Genomic DNA, 13,491 nt, shown 5'->3' on the forward strand with positions numbered 1-13,491 from the left:
ATGTTGCAATTCATGACATGTATAACCTTCTTCTTAGTCCATTCAAATGCAGTTAGTGTATACAGATCTGCAGATCGCACCAATATTTTCATGCCCAAAGTTATAGGATGGGTGTTGAAGCATTTCATATCTTGTTCAAGCTCATTCTGTCTAAGACCGTCTACAAATAATTCATATTGTTTCATGAAGCGAAACATTTTTAAACATAAATACAAGGTTTTTTTCAGTGTGGCATGCATAGATTCAGCTCTTTGTGTACTTATCATACATGCACAAAAGTATTGTCTTCCATATGCCAATGCTCACTTCTCTTTGTCTATATATAAATTTTGTAACCACACACAGTCTTCAAGGTCATACATCTAAATCATTTGCTCCCAATCAGATACAAAAGTGAACTCGTCTATGCTCTTATGTAGACACTTTCTAAACTTTTTATCAAACCCTATTTTCTGATTAAAAATGTGTCTTATGTTATTTGCTGAATTTTTGAAAGATATGCCACAAACATAGGCGATAACATGCATATGGTCATACATGAGACACTGTAGCCGTAATTGCATGATCATCATTTATAAGTACAGCTGCAGGGTGTTTCTCATTCATTGCATGTGTAAATACTCTTAAAAACCACTTAAAGTTTTCCTTGGTCTGGTCATACAAAAAAGCACCGCGTAATATGCAACTCCGTAAGTGATGGTTCACTCCGATAAACTGTGCAAATGACCATTGTTTTGTATTAATCTTCACTGTCGTATAAAAAATAAACACATCATTGAAGCATTCATAATCTATTCTTGACTTTGAATATGCCAAAAACATATTCATAGCATACACATCTTCATTCAGTTGCATTGCACTAAAGAAACCAGGGTCATTGCTTCAGACGGATGCATGGATCTGAAACTCATGGGTTCTGACGGACGCATGGGATCTGAAACTCATCAATTGGTATGATTCTGACTCCTCACCTAGAACTCACATTATATTGGGACCTTCTTATTAAACGTGAATTGAAAGCACTTTTTTTCTTACCCATGTCTTCCTGCAACATTGTAATCGCTCAACTTGCGTTCCCAAACACTTGGCTCTTTATGAACCTCAATTTCTTCTAATTCGCGCTCCATCATGGTGCTAAATTGTAAGCTTTCTTCCAGATTTGCTTCCACAGCCTTCAATCATTCACTTAAACGTTAAGTATCTATGAAGCTAGTCGATAACATCCGCAACTAAACTTGTAAAGCTTGTTAACTCGCGACAGAGTACACCTTGAAATCTATTTTTTGACAGTTTCTTCTTTACCCAACGTCGTTTCAGAACAAATAACATGTGAGTAATTGGTTGTTCCAAAGTTTTGTAGAGGCTTTCTCCAATCAGTACCGTTTGTGATACATGACTCCATTTGAGCTAGGGACACGACAGAACTGTTGTAAACAACAAGGAAGCGAACACCCGGGCTATACATACACGGGGAAAGCCTCTATCAGTCAATTACTTAAGAAAGAGCGATGACACTTGTTACTTTTGGCATTGTAGTGAGACGAAGAATACCTGTGCACGAATCTGTATCCAATTTGAGTCGCTTGATTCCAGCGGGAAATGATGGGTGCTAGGAAAAACACTGATGGTTATACTCAACGCATTATGAGGGCCTCTCTTTTTGAGTTATCCCATGCAACACTCAGTAGGTTCCATACGTCAAAGATTTGAAGATCTACATTTTAATGTCATGTTATTCCCATTTTATGAACCCCTCATTGTTTAATTTACAGCAAAACATGTCGCATTAATGTCTAACTGCGGCCGAGACCAGCTTCAAAGGACACAACCGCTTGCATATATGTAATAACAATTTGGAGACAGAGTGAATGTGAACATGTTGACGACGCTCTGTTAGACTACAAAACCCTAGATACACCCGAATGAAAGACCAGACTCGTATGTTGTAGGTTGATCTGGTTGGACTTACGCTATTTAACCATGATGTTGGGATGCATGTTTAATCTTTTTATAATATTTTCTAAACAGGTGGGATCCTCTCTGTTTCCGAAGATCCATGACGTGACAATGCCTACACAGTAGGCAACAACCGACAATCACAGCTGCCCCGTCTCAAAAATTCTGCCCTCCATCCTTGCACGGGTTTTGATTTTAACCTTCATCCCTGTTTCATATCCGCCATTCCCGGTTCAAACGAGGTGAGGCGGTGCTGGGCCTCGTTTCTCCTCGGTCCACTGGCATCCCTAAAGGTATTTTAGTTATTTTACTAACAGGGATCTGGGACAGGGCAGGGGAAAACATAAGTCCATCCCCGCCATCCCTGCACGGGTTTTGATTTTAACCTCCATCCCCGCCTCCATCTCTGTTTCATGTCCTCCATCCCCGGTACAAATGGGGCGAGGGTCCCGTTTTCCCCTGGCCCACTGCCAATATCCTAACTAGGACATTGATTGCATTAATTTCTTGGGAGTCCTCGTATTCGAAGAAACACAAATTTGGCAAATCTTTAGACAGAGACACCCAACAAGAACAATTTGTAATCATAAAGTATTATAAACATGTGCCTATGGGCAAAGTAATCATTACCCCGTAAAATGGTTCGTCTCGAGTGAACTCGCCTAGGAAACTTCTCATGCAGTTTAAGTAGTGTCGGATAAAGATAGCGAAATAGCTTCATGAAGTAAAAAATGTGCAGAAATGAATGTACAATATGACAAAATTGATGCATTTTTTAGAATGCCCTAAAATTTTCATAATTGGCCTGATGTCCAAATTCACAAATTTCTGATTTTAAAAGGACCTTTTTAACCTTTGCACAAGAAAATTTTTTGTAGATATGCAAACTTTCTCCCAAACATGCAAATTTTCTCTCAAATATGCGAATTTTCTTTCAAATATACATATTTTCTCTCAAATATAATAATAAGCAAATTTTCTCTTAAATATGCAAAATTCATCATAAATATATAAATTTCCTCTTAAATATGTGATTTTTCTCTCAAACATGTGAATGTCGTGTTGTATTTGAGAATGTCTTCATGTCTATGCCATTTTTTTTATGAAGGTTCGCATATGTGTGAGGACATTCACAAATGTTGGAGTACTTAATAAAAGGAGGTTCACACATTTTGGAGACATTTGCAACCAGAAAAGTATGGTCATTTTTCACATATATAGAGAAAGAGAGTGGTAACCAAATGCCACTCACCTAGGGAGATGTCAGTAGACTTGTGCATGCTAAAAATAAAAGGGCCTTTAGCGCTACTTTTGCAAAATACTAAGCCGGAGGCCCTTTGAAATTTTGAAGCAATGCTAAAGACTTTAGTGACACTCTTAAAGCAGCGCTAAAGGCTTTAGTATTGCTTTTGAAGTACCAATAAAGATTTTTTTAACTTTAGTGACACTTTTGCAAATAACAAGCCGATGGCCCTTTGCCTGATATTCGCAAATACAATACAACATTTCAACCATGAGTTGCAAAGGTTCTCAAAATATGCAAATCTCCTTTTACTAAAATCACATAAGAGTCACATGCAAGAGGGTGTTTACAAATGTGTGAGGACATTCGCATGTGAAGGTCAGGACATTCGCAAATGTGAGAGTATGAAGTTAAAAAAGGTATGCACATTTTGAAGACCTTCGCAACTCATGAGAGAAAATGCGTATATTCTCATATTTAGGAGAAAGTTTGCATATATGAAGGAAATTCGCTTGTGCGAAAGGTAAAAAAATTATTTTAAAGATGAAAATTTGTAAATTTTGATATTGGGCACGGATTTTAAAAATTATAAGGCATTTTCTGAAAAAAATATGTGTATAACCATGTAAGGTTTATAATTCATCTTGACTGTAAATGTGCACTATTTTTTTTCCTTCCCCATTCAAGTATGAAGGTTAGAACTGGTAAACGAGCTGAATGAACAGAATAGAGGGTGCTCAAGCTTGGCTCATTTCTTGTGCCAAGCCAAGCTTGAGGTTCTGAAAAGCCTGATCTAAACATGCTGAGCATGAGCAAACCTCACTTCAACCATCTGCATTCTATAATATATATATATATATATATATATATATATATATATATATATATATATATATATATATTATTAATAAATGAGCCTATACGAGCTGAGCCGAGATGAACATTAGTTGTTCACGATCGAGTTTGTCAAGCCTATTTCACGAGTTCAAGTGAGCTCTTTATGAGCTGACCATGAGTCAATCCCTGAGTGGGTCATCTCATGTCCAGCCCCAATGAACGGATTCATGTTGTTATGGTAAGGTTATAAATCAGTTTATGCAAAAATGGTTTCAAATACAGATCGAATTCAGGCTTCTATTTATTCAAGTGCATATTAAATAATTAAACAAGTTTGCGTATTAGATTTTCATACCTAATGGCCAACCCACTTTTTAAAGGGATCCAAGTTCCAAACTTGATATAGCCAATGGGTCTGTAAAATTGGGTTAAAAGTCTGAATTGTTGTGTTGTAGTACTTTTGGCCTTCATTTTTAAGCTCAGTGGAGCTTAAAGTCAGTGAATTGTTACTTTGTTTGAATTGCTTGGATTAGTTAGTACTTTCTAGTCATACTAAGGTGGAATGCGACCTCCTTAGTGAAGTTTTTTTTTGGCATCTAGCGAGTTATTGCTTTGATGTGTGGCTAGCGGTTTTTAAGATTGGGTATGATATATGTACTCACATTGTTATGATAGACATATTCTTGTTGCAACATGCACTCATTGTGGGACTCATGGGGGTATCTGTATTCCTATTTTGGGGTTTCAAATTATACCGATGAAGATTTGCTTGGATTAGTTAGTACTTTCTAGTAATATTTTTTGAGTTGTTGCTGTGATCGAAATTTCGGCAATTAGGGAGGAATTAAATCTATAGGAAATCCTCTTTTGTTGTGGGAGTTTCTTTCTTCCCTAATTTATTAGGGATCATGATTCTTCTCCTCTAGTGAACTTGTCCTTTGAATCTTTGATCAACGGCATGGTAGGGTTAGTATGGTGTTTCTCAAAATTCTCTCTCTTTCGTGCTTTTTTAGGTTTTGTTGGAATATGCATGTGTCTACTATTTGGTTTTATCATTTACTATATATATGTGGGATGGATCTTCTGGTGGTCCTTGATGAAGGAGAAATCTCTCAATCGTAGCCTGCAAGATCAGCAAAGAAGAAACCACAGTGGAAGAAGAAAAAGAAAAGATGGAAGGCTTTTCTGAGATTTGCTTCAAGAGAGCTTCAATTTCAAGTCTTTCTCCATCCTTTTTTGTATGCCGAGCATGCCTCTTTATAGGTTGCTTTCTCTCTTGGATTCCCTCAGGCTCGGTGAGTAGTTGCGCCAACTGGGAGAGGATCTCGGTGGACTAAGGATTTTGATAAGGATGCTTTTTGAAAAACGGTTTAGAAAAGGGTCCAGGTTCATCCACGAACGGGCCCTTGTTCGTGGATGAGACTGATCTATGCGGTTTATGGCCACATAGACTATCAGCTCCCACTTGGCCATAAATCTGTTGGGCTTGCTCCCACTTTTGTGGGTTTTTCCTTGGGTATTACGGTTTTTCCTTTTTAAGGATTTTCATCATAATCATAAATATCTTAAACCCATATGAGCAACATGTTTTCAAAATAGATCCTCAGGGATTCCTTTTGTAAGAGGATCAGTTGTCATGTCTGATGTTGGTAGATAATCAACAATTATCTCATTTCGCTCAATCATGTCATGTATGTAATGATATTTTACCATTATATGCTTGCTTTTTGAGCTATCAGCTCCACTTTTTATTAAGGAAATGGCAACCTGATTGTCACAAAATAGTTGCACATGTTCGACTTCTAGATTTAGTTTTAAATCATTTGTGAATCTACTGATCCAGACTGCAAATGTCGTGGTTGCATTACACGCGATATACTCATCCTCTTAAGTATGTTGAGCCACACAGCTCTGTTTCTTACAGGACCATGCAACAACTCCTCCTCCAAAGAGGAAGATATAGCCAGAGGTAGATTTGTTGTCAACTTGAAAACTTAGTCGTAAGCCTTAAGATCTTTTAAGTATCAGAATATTCTTTTTACTGATTTCCAGTGAGGCCAACCAAGATTACTTTGGTATCTACTTACAAGACCAATAGCAAAGCTTATATCCGGTCTTGTACACAACATAAGATACATAAAGCTTCCAACAGCTTGAGCATATGGCACGTCCAGTTTTTGTTAGCCATCTGATGGGCAGTCACTTTTACTCAGATTTACTCCTTTAGCAACAGGAGTACCAATGGGTTTTGAGTCATGCATTCTATATTTCTTTAAGATATAGTCATTGTATCTTTCTTGATTTAAACTGAGAATTCTTGATTTTCTGTCTCAGGTAATTTTAATGCCTAGAATATATGAGGCTTCACCCATATCTTTCATTTCAAAGTTAGTATACAACCAACTTTTCGAATTGGCTATCATTTCATTATTATTCCTAATTAATAATATATCATCTACGTATAACGACAGAATGCAAAAGTGACTCTCACTTTTCCAAACATAAACACAATGATCTAACTGATTGGTTACATAACCAATCTTGGTTATTGCATTATGAAAAGTCAAATACCACTGTCTTGGTGACTGTTTAAGTCCGTACAAGGATTTTTTCAACTTGTATACTTTGTCATTATCTGTGACATAACCCTATGGCTGAACCATATAAATGGTGTCTTTTAAGTCGCCATTCAAGAAAGCAGTTTTTACATCCATTTGCCATACATCAAGATCGAAGAAAGCCGCTATGGACAAAATTATCCTTATGGATGCAAACTTGGCCACTGGTAAATAGGTTTCAGTGTAATCAATTCCCTCTTTTTGGGAGAAACCTTTAGCCACCAGTCTAGCCTTAAATTTTTCCATGGTTCTATCAGATTTATATTTTTTCTTTAGAACCCACTTGCATCCAACAGATTTTCTCCCTTCAAAAAGATCGATCAATTCCCAGACCTTATTCTTTTCAATAGATTCTATTTCCTCATCCATAGCTTTCTTTCATTCTGATGCTTCACGTGATTTTATTGCATCAAAATATGACAAGTTATCGATCATTTCATCTAGGTCCACTGAGTAGCATAGCTCCTTAGACAAATATTCATAATAATCATCCAAATAGGATGGAGGAGCTCTAGACCTTTTATGACCACTCAATCTTTGAGAAGTAGAGGGATCGGAATCAGTAGGTTCATTGCCTGACTGTTCCACAGTTGGTTCATTACCAAACTGTTCTAGAGTTGGTTCATTGCCTAACTGCTCATCATCATCCATTAAATCAAACAAGCCATCACCGTGTTCACTGGATTCATTATTTAGTTCTTCAAGGAACTCTACATCTCTACTCTCGATCAGTCTCAACCTTTGATGATATAATGTATAGCCTTTTTATCCTTTAGCATAACCAATAAAAATGCATCTAGCAGATCTATTGTCCAATTTATCCATAGTAGGATCTAGAATCTTAGCATGTGCTACATGTCCCCATCTTTTGAGATGGGCTAAGTTTGGTTTCATACCAGTCCACCTTTCGTAAGGTGTGGTTTGGACAGCTTTGCAGGGCACACGATTCATTGTATACATAGATGTACTCACAGCTTCTCCCCAAAATACTTTGGGTAACTGTGCACCTGCCAACATGGATCTGACCATGTTCAAGAGTGTTCTATTATATATTTCTGCAACACCATTTTGTTAAGGTGTTCTTGGCATGGTTTTTTGCCTGTCAATGCCAAGATCTTTACAAAACTCACAGAATTCATTAGAGGTGTATTCACTGCCTCTATCTGACCTTATTTTCTTTATGTTTCTTCCAAGTTGTCTTTCAACTTCACTTTTATATATTTTGAATTTCTCGAGTGCTTCAGATTTTTGTCTGATAAGATACAAGTATACATACCTCGAGAAATCATCAATGAATGTTATATAATATAACATACCACTGTGAGTTTTGACCCTGAATGGTCCACAAATGTTTGTATGAATTATTTATAATTGTTCATTAGCTCGCACAACATTTGATCGAAAGGGTTTTCTTGTCATCTTTCCATATATACAAGACTCACATTTTTCAAAGTGAGACTCATCAAAAGCAGAAATAATGCCTTGTTGGGCCATTTTCTTTATCTTTTTAATACTTATGTGACTTAATCTTTTATGTCATGTATTTGTATCAACACTAAAGGCACAATCAATATAGATAGAAAAAGTTTTTTTATTGTCACATAATTTGAACATGTGTTCTTTTACATACTTGCCCTCAAACAAAACTCTACCATGTTTACCCACAGTGACTTTGCCATGGACAAACCTGACCTCAAACCCTTTTCCAGTGAGGGCTGACACAGACACTAGATTCCTTCTCATAGAAGGTACATACAAAACATCATTAAACATGACACTTGTTCCACCAATGTTCAATCTATAAGATCTAATTCCTAGCACATCACAATAGGAGTTGTTTCCCATATAGACTTTATGTTCACCAGGTTTCAACTCTTTTAGATCCACAGCCTCATTGGTAGTCTTGGCTATGTGACCAGTAGCTTCTGAGTCTACCCACCACCCTGAAAGCTCCTCATTCGCAAAGTGGCATTCTGACACAACACAAAAAACCTCTTTGTTGTCATTTTTCTTATGGTTGTCATTATTGTATCGATTATTCCCATAAGTCTTGTTGCTTGAAATCTTGGTTCTGCAGTTTCTCTGGATGTGACCTAGTTTGCCACACTTGAAGCACTTGACTTGGGAGTTGTTGTTCCTATGTGGTTTGCGAAAACCTGAGCCTTGTCCTTTGTTGAACTTACCATTACCTTTTTTCTTAAAGTTATTGGTTTTAAAAGGTACTCGACTACTAGTGGGTGTCTCTTGAGCAATCAATAGCTCAGATTTTTTCTCTTTGTTCATATGTTCTTGTTCTATAGCTAACTGCAGGGGAAACTTGGTTAGGTTAAGTTTTTTAGAGTTTAACCTAAGGGCAGTAGTTATCATCTTCCAGGAAGGTGGTAGGCTGTTCAGGATAGTGGATACTTGCATACGGTCTGGAATAACATTCCCGACTATGGTTAGGTCTTTTGCCATGACTAACATCCTATTGACATGATCCACTACACTCTCATTTTCTTTTATTCTATACGAGTTATATTGCTCTAACAATAGCTGGATGTGAACCTCAGATGTTGTGTCATATTTTGTAGCAATTGCTTCCATCATATCTTTTGTTGTGGTGTAATCTTCAAACGCCCTAATTAGGTCATCATCCATGTAGGTAAGCATGATTGTCCTAGCCATTAAGTCATCCTTCAAAAACTTTTCATATTTGTCTTTTTCATCCTTAGTTGGGGGTTCTTCAGGCTTAGATACAGGGGCATTTAGGACGTACTCTAGACCTTCTAAGGTAAGGGCTAAGGGTATACGACTTTTCCATATGGCAAAGCTTGTTCCACTCAATTTGTCAGTTTTGGCTAGTTCAGAAGCGCACACTCGACTGGCCATTTATTTAAGACTATTGATTTTGACAAGTTTAGCAAATTTAGACAAAAGATAAAAAATTAAGGAATTAATTCATGACTTCAAGACCTTAGAAGAATACACTCTCTTAAGGAAAATGCCCCTGATATATTATTTATTTATTTATTTTATTGGATAAACCTCTTTTTGAGATTTTCAGAAAAACTGGGTACTCAGAAGTAAATTTAAAAAAAAAATAAAACAATTTTTAAACTTTAACCTATTTTTTTTTTAAATATCCGAAAGTTTCAGGGTGAAATTGATTTTTTTTTTTAGATTCAGGTATAGAAAAAACTTTTTTGAGTTTTTTTTCAATTTTTTTTTTGGTTCTCTCTCCTCTCTCAACCGACTTCAGGGCGGCAGTGCCGCCGGTGATCTTTTTGGCCGATCCCAGTGACACTTTGGCTTATTGGAGGCTTGGGTTTGTAGATCCGGTTGCAGACTACTAGTTTCTGAGCATTTTGATTATTTTCCTTGTTTCCTCTCTTGGTTTCTCAGAGGTACGGGTCTGCCAGAGATTTTTTCGGTGACACTCCGGCTCAAAGGAGGTTTGGGTTTGTAGATCCGATTGCAGGCTACCAGTTTTTTAGCGTTTTGATGTTTTTCCTCTTTCCTCTCTCAGTTTCTCAGAGGTACAGGATTGCCAGAGATTTTATCGGCAACACTTCGACTCAAAGGAGGTTTGGGTTTGTAGATCCGATTGCAGGCTACTAGTTTATAAGCCTCAACCCTAGACGCCTTCGGTAAAAAACATGTTTCTCGTCTGTCTGGGTTTCTCTGTGTTGTTATTTATTTATTTATTTATTTATTTATTTATTTTTAATGAGCTTCCCAGTTTTGGGTTAAGGCTCAGTATGCCAGTGGTTGTCTTCCAACCGGTCTTAGGTGTTGTTTTATTGATAGATACGTCGGTGGTTGTCTTCCAACTGGTCGTTCAGAGAAAGGAACGAAAAAGGGCAGGATTTCAAGGTGATGTTGAAAAACAACGTCGACCTGAATATATCCTGTCGACAGAATATATATGTATATATATTTTATGTCTAACATTCAGCTAAGTTTGCAGGTAAGTATGTATATATTGACATGCTAATTTTTTAATTTCAAATGAAACATATACAGGCTTATTTGCGAAGAATGGCCTCTGTATGTCGAGGTCCTAACAGGGACTTGAGGTTTTCATATAAGCTTTGGTGTGTTATTTCGCACACACAACCCTTTAAAAAAAAACTTTTTAACCCAAAAGGAAAAAATCTTACCTGGTTTTGCATACATTGATGTGCGAGAATCGGAGGAGAGATCGACTCCTTCAGGCCACAGGCTGTGAATTGGGACCTAGCTTGGCTCTGATACCACTGTTGGTCCTTGATGAAGGAGGAATTTCTCAATCGTAGCCTGGAAGATCAGCAAAGAAGAAACCACAGTGGAAGAAGAAAAAGAAAAGATGGAAAGCTTTTCTGAGGTTTGCTTCAAGAAAGCTTCAATTTCAAGTCTTTCTTCATCCTTTTTTGTATGTCGAGCACGCCTCTTTATAGGCTGCTTTCTCTCTTGGATTCTCTCAGGCTCGGCGAGTAGTTGCGCCAGCTGGGAGAGGATCTCGGTAGACCAAGGATTTTGATAAGGATGCTTTTTGAAAAACGATTTAGAAAAGGGTCCAGGTTCATCCGTGTTACATGTACACAAAGTATCATGATGCTATGGCTATCATTCATAAATTTGAAAAACCCTACTTGTTTCTTATAATGACTTGTAATAGTGGTTGGAATGAGATCTCTGAAGAATTGCTTGGTTGTCAACAGCCGTACGACCAACCTGACTTATGTGCACGAATTTTCTATGCTAAGTTTAAAAAGTTGAAAAAAGTCATGATAAAGAAAAAGTTCTTTGGAATTGTGATTGCATTAACATCCGTCATGGAATTTTAGAAGAGAGAATTGCCTCATATTCACATGCTCTTGATATCTATAGAGAGGGTTCCTAGAGGAAGATGAAAACATTAAGCAGTGCTTCATAGAAGCAAGTGTATATGGTATTCTTTCTGCACTGAGAGAACTCTTTTCTATAATTCTCCTTTTTAATGAACCAGGATATCCCAATGTTTTGTTTGATGAGTTTTGGATGGCAATGTTGGATGGCAATGTCAAACAACTATACACATAGGGGAGTTAGTAATGATTTGTGTCTTCGTGACTTTATTAGGCTGGCTATAAAGGATAGGTTGCATGCGAAGAATAAAACTTTTCAAGACTATGGTTTGCCTGAGCTGAGGAACATAAACAAAAATGACATGTTCAATAATAGACTGTTGCAAGAACAACTGAATGTAGTTGCGCCAGCGGAGGACTTCGAGAGTATCAAAAAATTGAATAAAGAGCAGGTGTGTGTCTTCTGTGAAATAATTGTTGCAGTTGTGCATAGGGAGCCAAGGGTTTTCTTTGTTGATGGACCTAGAGGAACCACAAAGACATTCTTGTACAAACCGTTGTTGGCACATGTCCAACGAGTTTTGAACACTATGACATTGGTTATTGCATCGTCGAGCATAGCAACTACATTGTTACTATGTAGTCGCACTGCACATTCTCGATTTAAGACCCTGTTAGAACTTTCTAACACTTCCCTTTGTAATATAACAAAACAAAATCATCTTGCCGGATTGATCCGAGAAACCGATATGATTATATGAGATGAAGCTTCGATGACTGATCGGCTTGCATTTGAGATGGTTAATCATACACTAAGTGATTTGACTTCGATTGATACAAGCTTCGGTGGGAAGGTAGTTGTGTTCGGTGATGACTTTAGACAAATATTACTAGTGATCCCAAAGGGGTTAAAGAGCTTCTATGGTAGATTCATGTTTAGACATGTCAAAATTATGGAAAAACATCAATGTCTTGCAGATGAAAGTAAATATGCATGCATTGAAGGATGCATCCTACAGTGATTTCATGCTCAAAGCTAAAGGTATACAACATATGTATAATGATGATTAGATTGAGGTGCCAGAAAGCTTTCGAGTTGCTTCTAGGGCCGAACTGAGTGGGATAAGCAATTTGATAGACCATGTACATAATAGTTTGGCCTCGAAAATGTTGGCATTATCTGTCATATCCTTGGCAGTATTGACACCCAAAAATGAGCATATTGACAAGATTAACGACATTATGCTCAACGATGATGTTGATGGTGAGGAGCGAACATACTGTAGTTTTGATAGTGTCGAGGACAATCACTTGCAATTATACATGCACGAATTCTTGAATGGTTTGTAGCTGAGAGGCTTTCTCCTGCATATGCTTGGACTAAAAAAGTGTGCACCTTTAATGTTGTTGCAACATTTGAACCCTCCGCTGGTTTGTGCAATGAAACACGAGTGGTTTGTAAGGAGTTCAAACAGAACTTGTTGCAGGTCAAGATTTATGGTGGCCAGCATAACAGGAGGATTGCATTCATACCTCAAATAATCTTTATACCAAAAGCAGATGCAATTGTTATTTTCAAGTCTAAATGTAAGCAATTCTCAGTGAAGTTGTGTTTCGCAATGACGATCAATAAATCCCAAGGACAGACAATACCGCAAATAGGAGTCTACCTTCTGGAGTCGGCAGATAGATCTAGGATCGGGGTGTGCGACGAGAAGAGTTGAAAAGAAGTGGAGTGAGTAATTGATTAACGACCTTCTTCAGGGGGATTCCTCGATATGAATATCGAGACCTCTTTGGTGATCTGCTGCAGAGCCTGGGGCTAGAAAGTTAACCTCTCTTGGGTAGCTGTTATTCAGCCCTAACTATCTCATTGGATTCTCAAACATGTTGAGAAACCAATGTATAATGGGCCCACCATTATCTTGGTGGTGTATATCTTAATGTCCACTTGTGAAGTGGGTCATTGGATTCCAAATGAGACCCATTTGGCCACACTGAATCCTTAAAAGGATCCAACATCTCCCAC

At 37.5% G+C, this 13,491-nt stretch overlaps 1 protein-coding gene across 1 annotated transcript; it reads left to right on the forward strand.

Moving 5' to 3' along the window:
• Positions 1 to 12,235: 12,235 nt before the first annotated feature.
• Positions 12,236 to 13,186, forward strand: LOC149846398 (uncharacterized). Its single transcript, XM_089991166.1, has 4 exons — positions 12,236 to 12,316; positions 12,441 to 12,504; positions 12,661 to 12,726; positions 12,813 to 13,186. Exons 1-4 carry the CDS (start codon positions 12,236 to 12,238, stop codon positions 13,184 to 13,186), a joined length of 585 nt encoding a protein of 194 aa, XP_089847292.1.
• The last annotated feature ends 305 nt before the right edge of the window (positions 13,187 to 13,491 follow it).

The sequence above is a fragment of the Nuphar pumila genome, chromosome 2 (genome assembly GCF_984573655.1).
Source record: "Nuphar pumila chromosome 2, dmNupPumi1.hap1.1, whole genome shotgun sequence".
NCBI classification, from domain to species: Eukaryota; Viridiplantae; Streptophyta; class Magnoliopsida; order Nymphaeales; family Nymphaeaceae; genus Nuphar; species Nuphar pumila.

Excerpts from the sequence above, each read along its gene's own strand:
- LOC149846398 (XM_089991166.1), top strand. The coding sequence starts at position 12,236 with ATGACTGATCGGCTTGCATTTGAGATGGTTAATCATACACTAAGTGAT. Across the intron at positions 12,317-12,440 it reads ATACAAGCTTCGGTGGGAAG|ATGAAAGTAAATATGCATGC; the intron begins GTAGTTGTGTTC and ends AATGTCTTGCAG. Across the intron at positions 12,727-12,812 it reads GCTCAACGATGATGTTGATG|CTGAGAGGCTTTCTCCTGCA; the intron begins GTGAGGAGCGAA and ends AATGGTTTGTAG.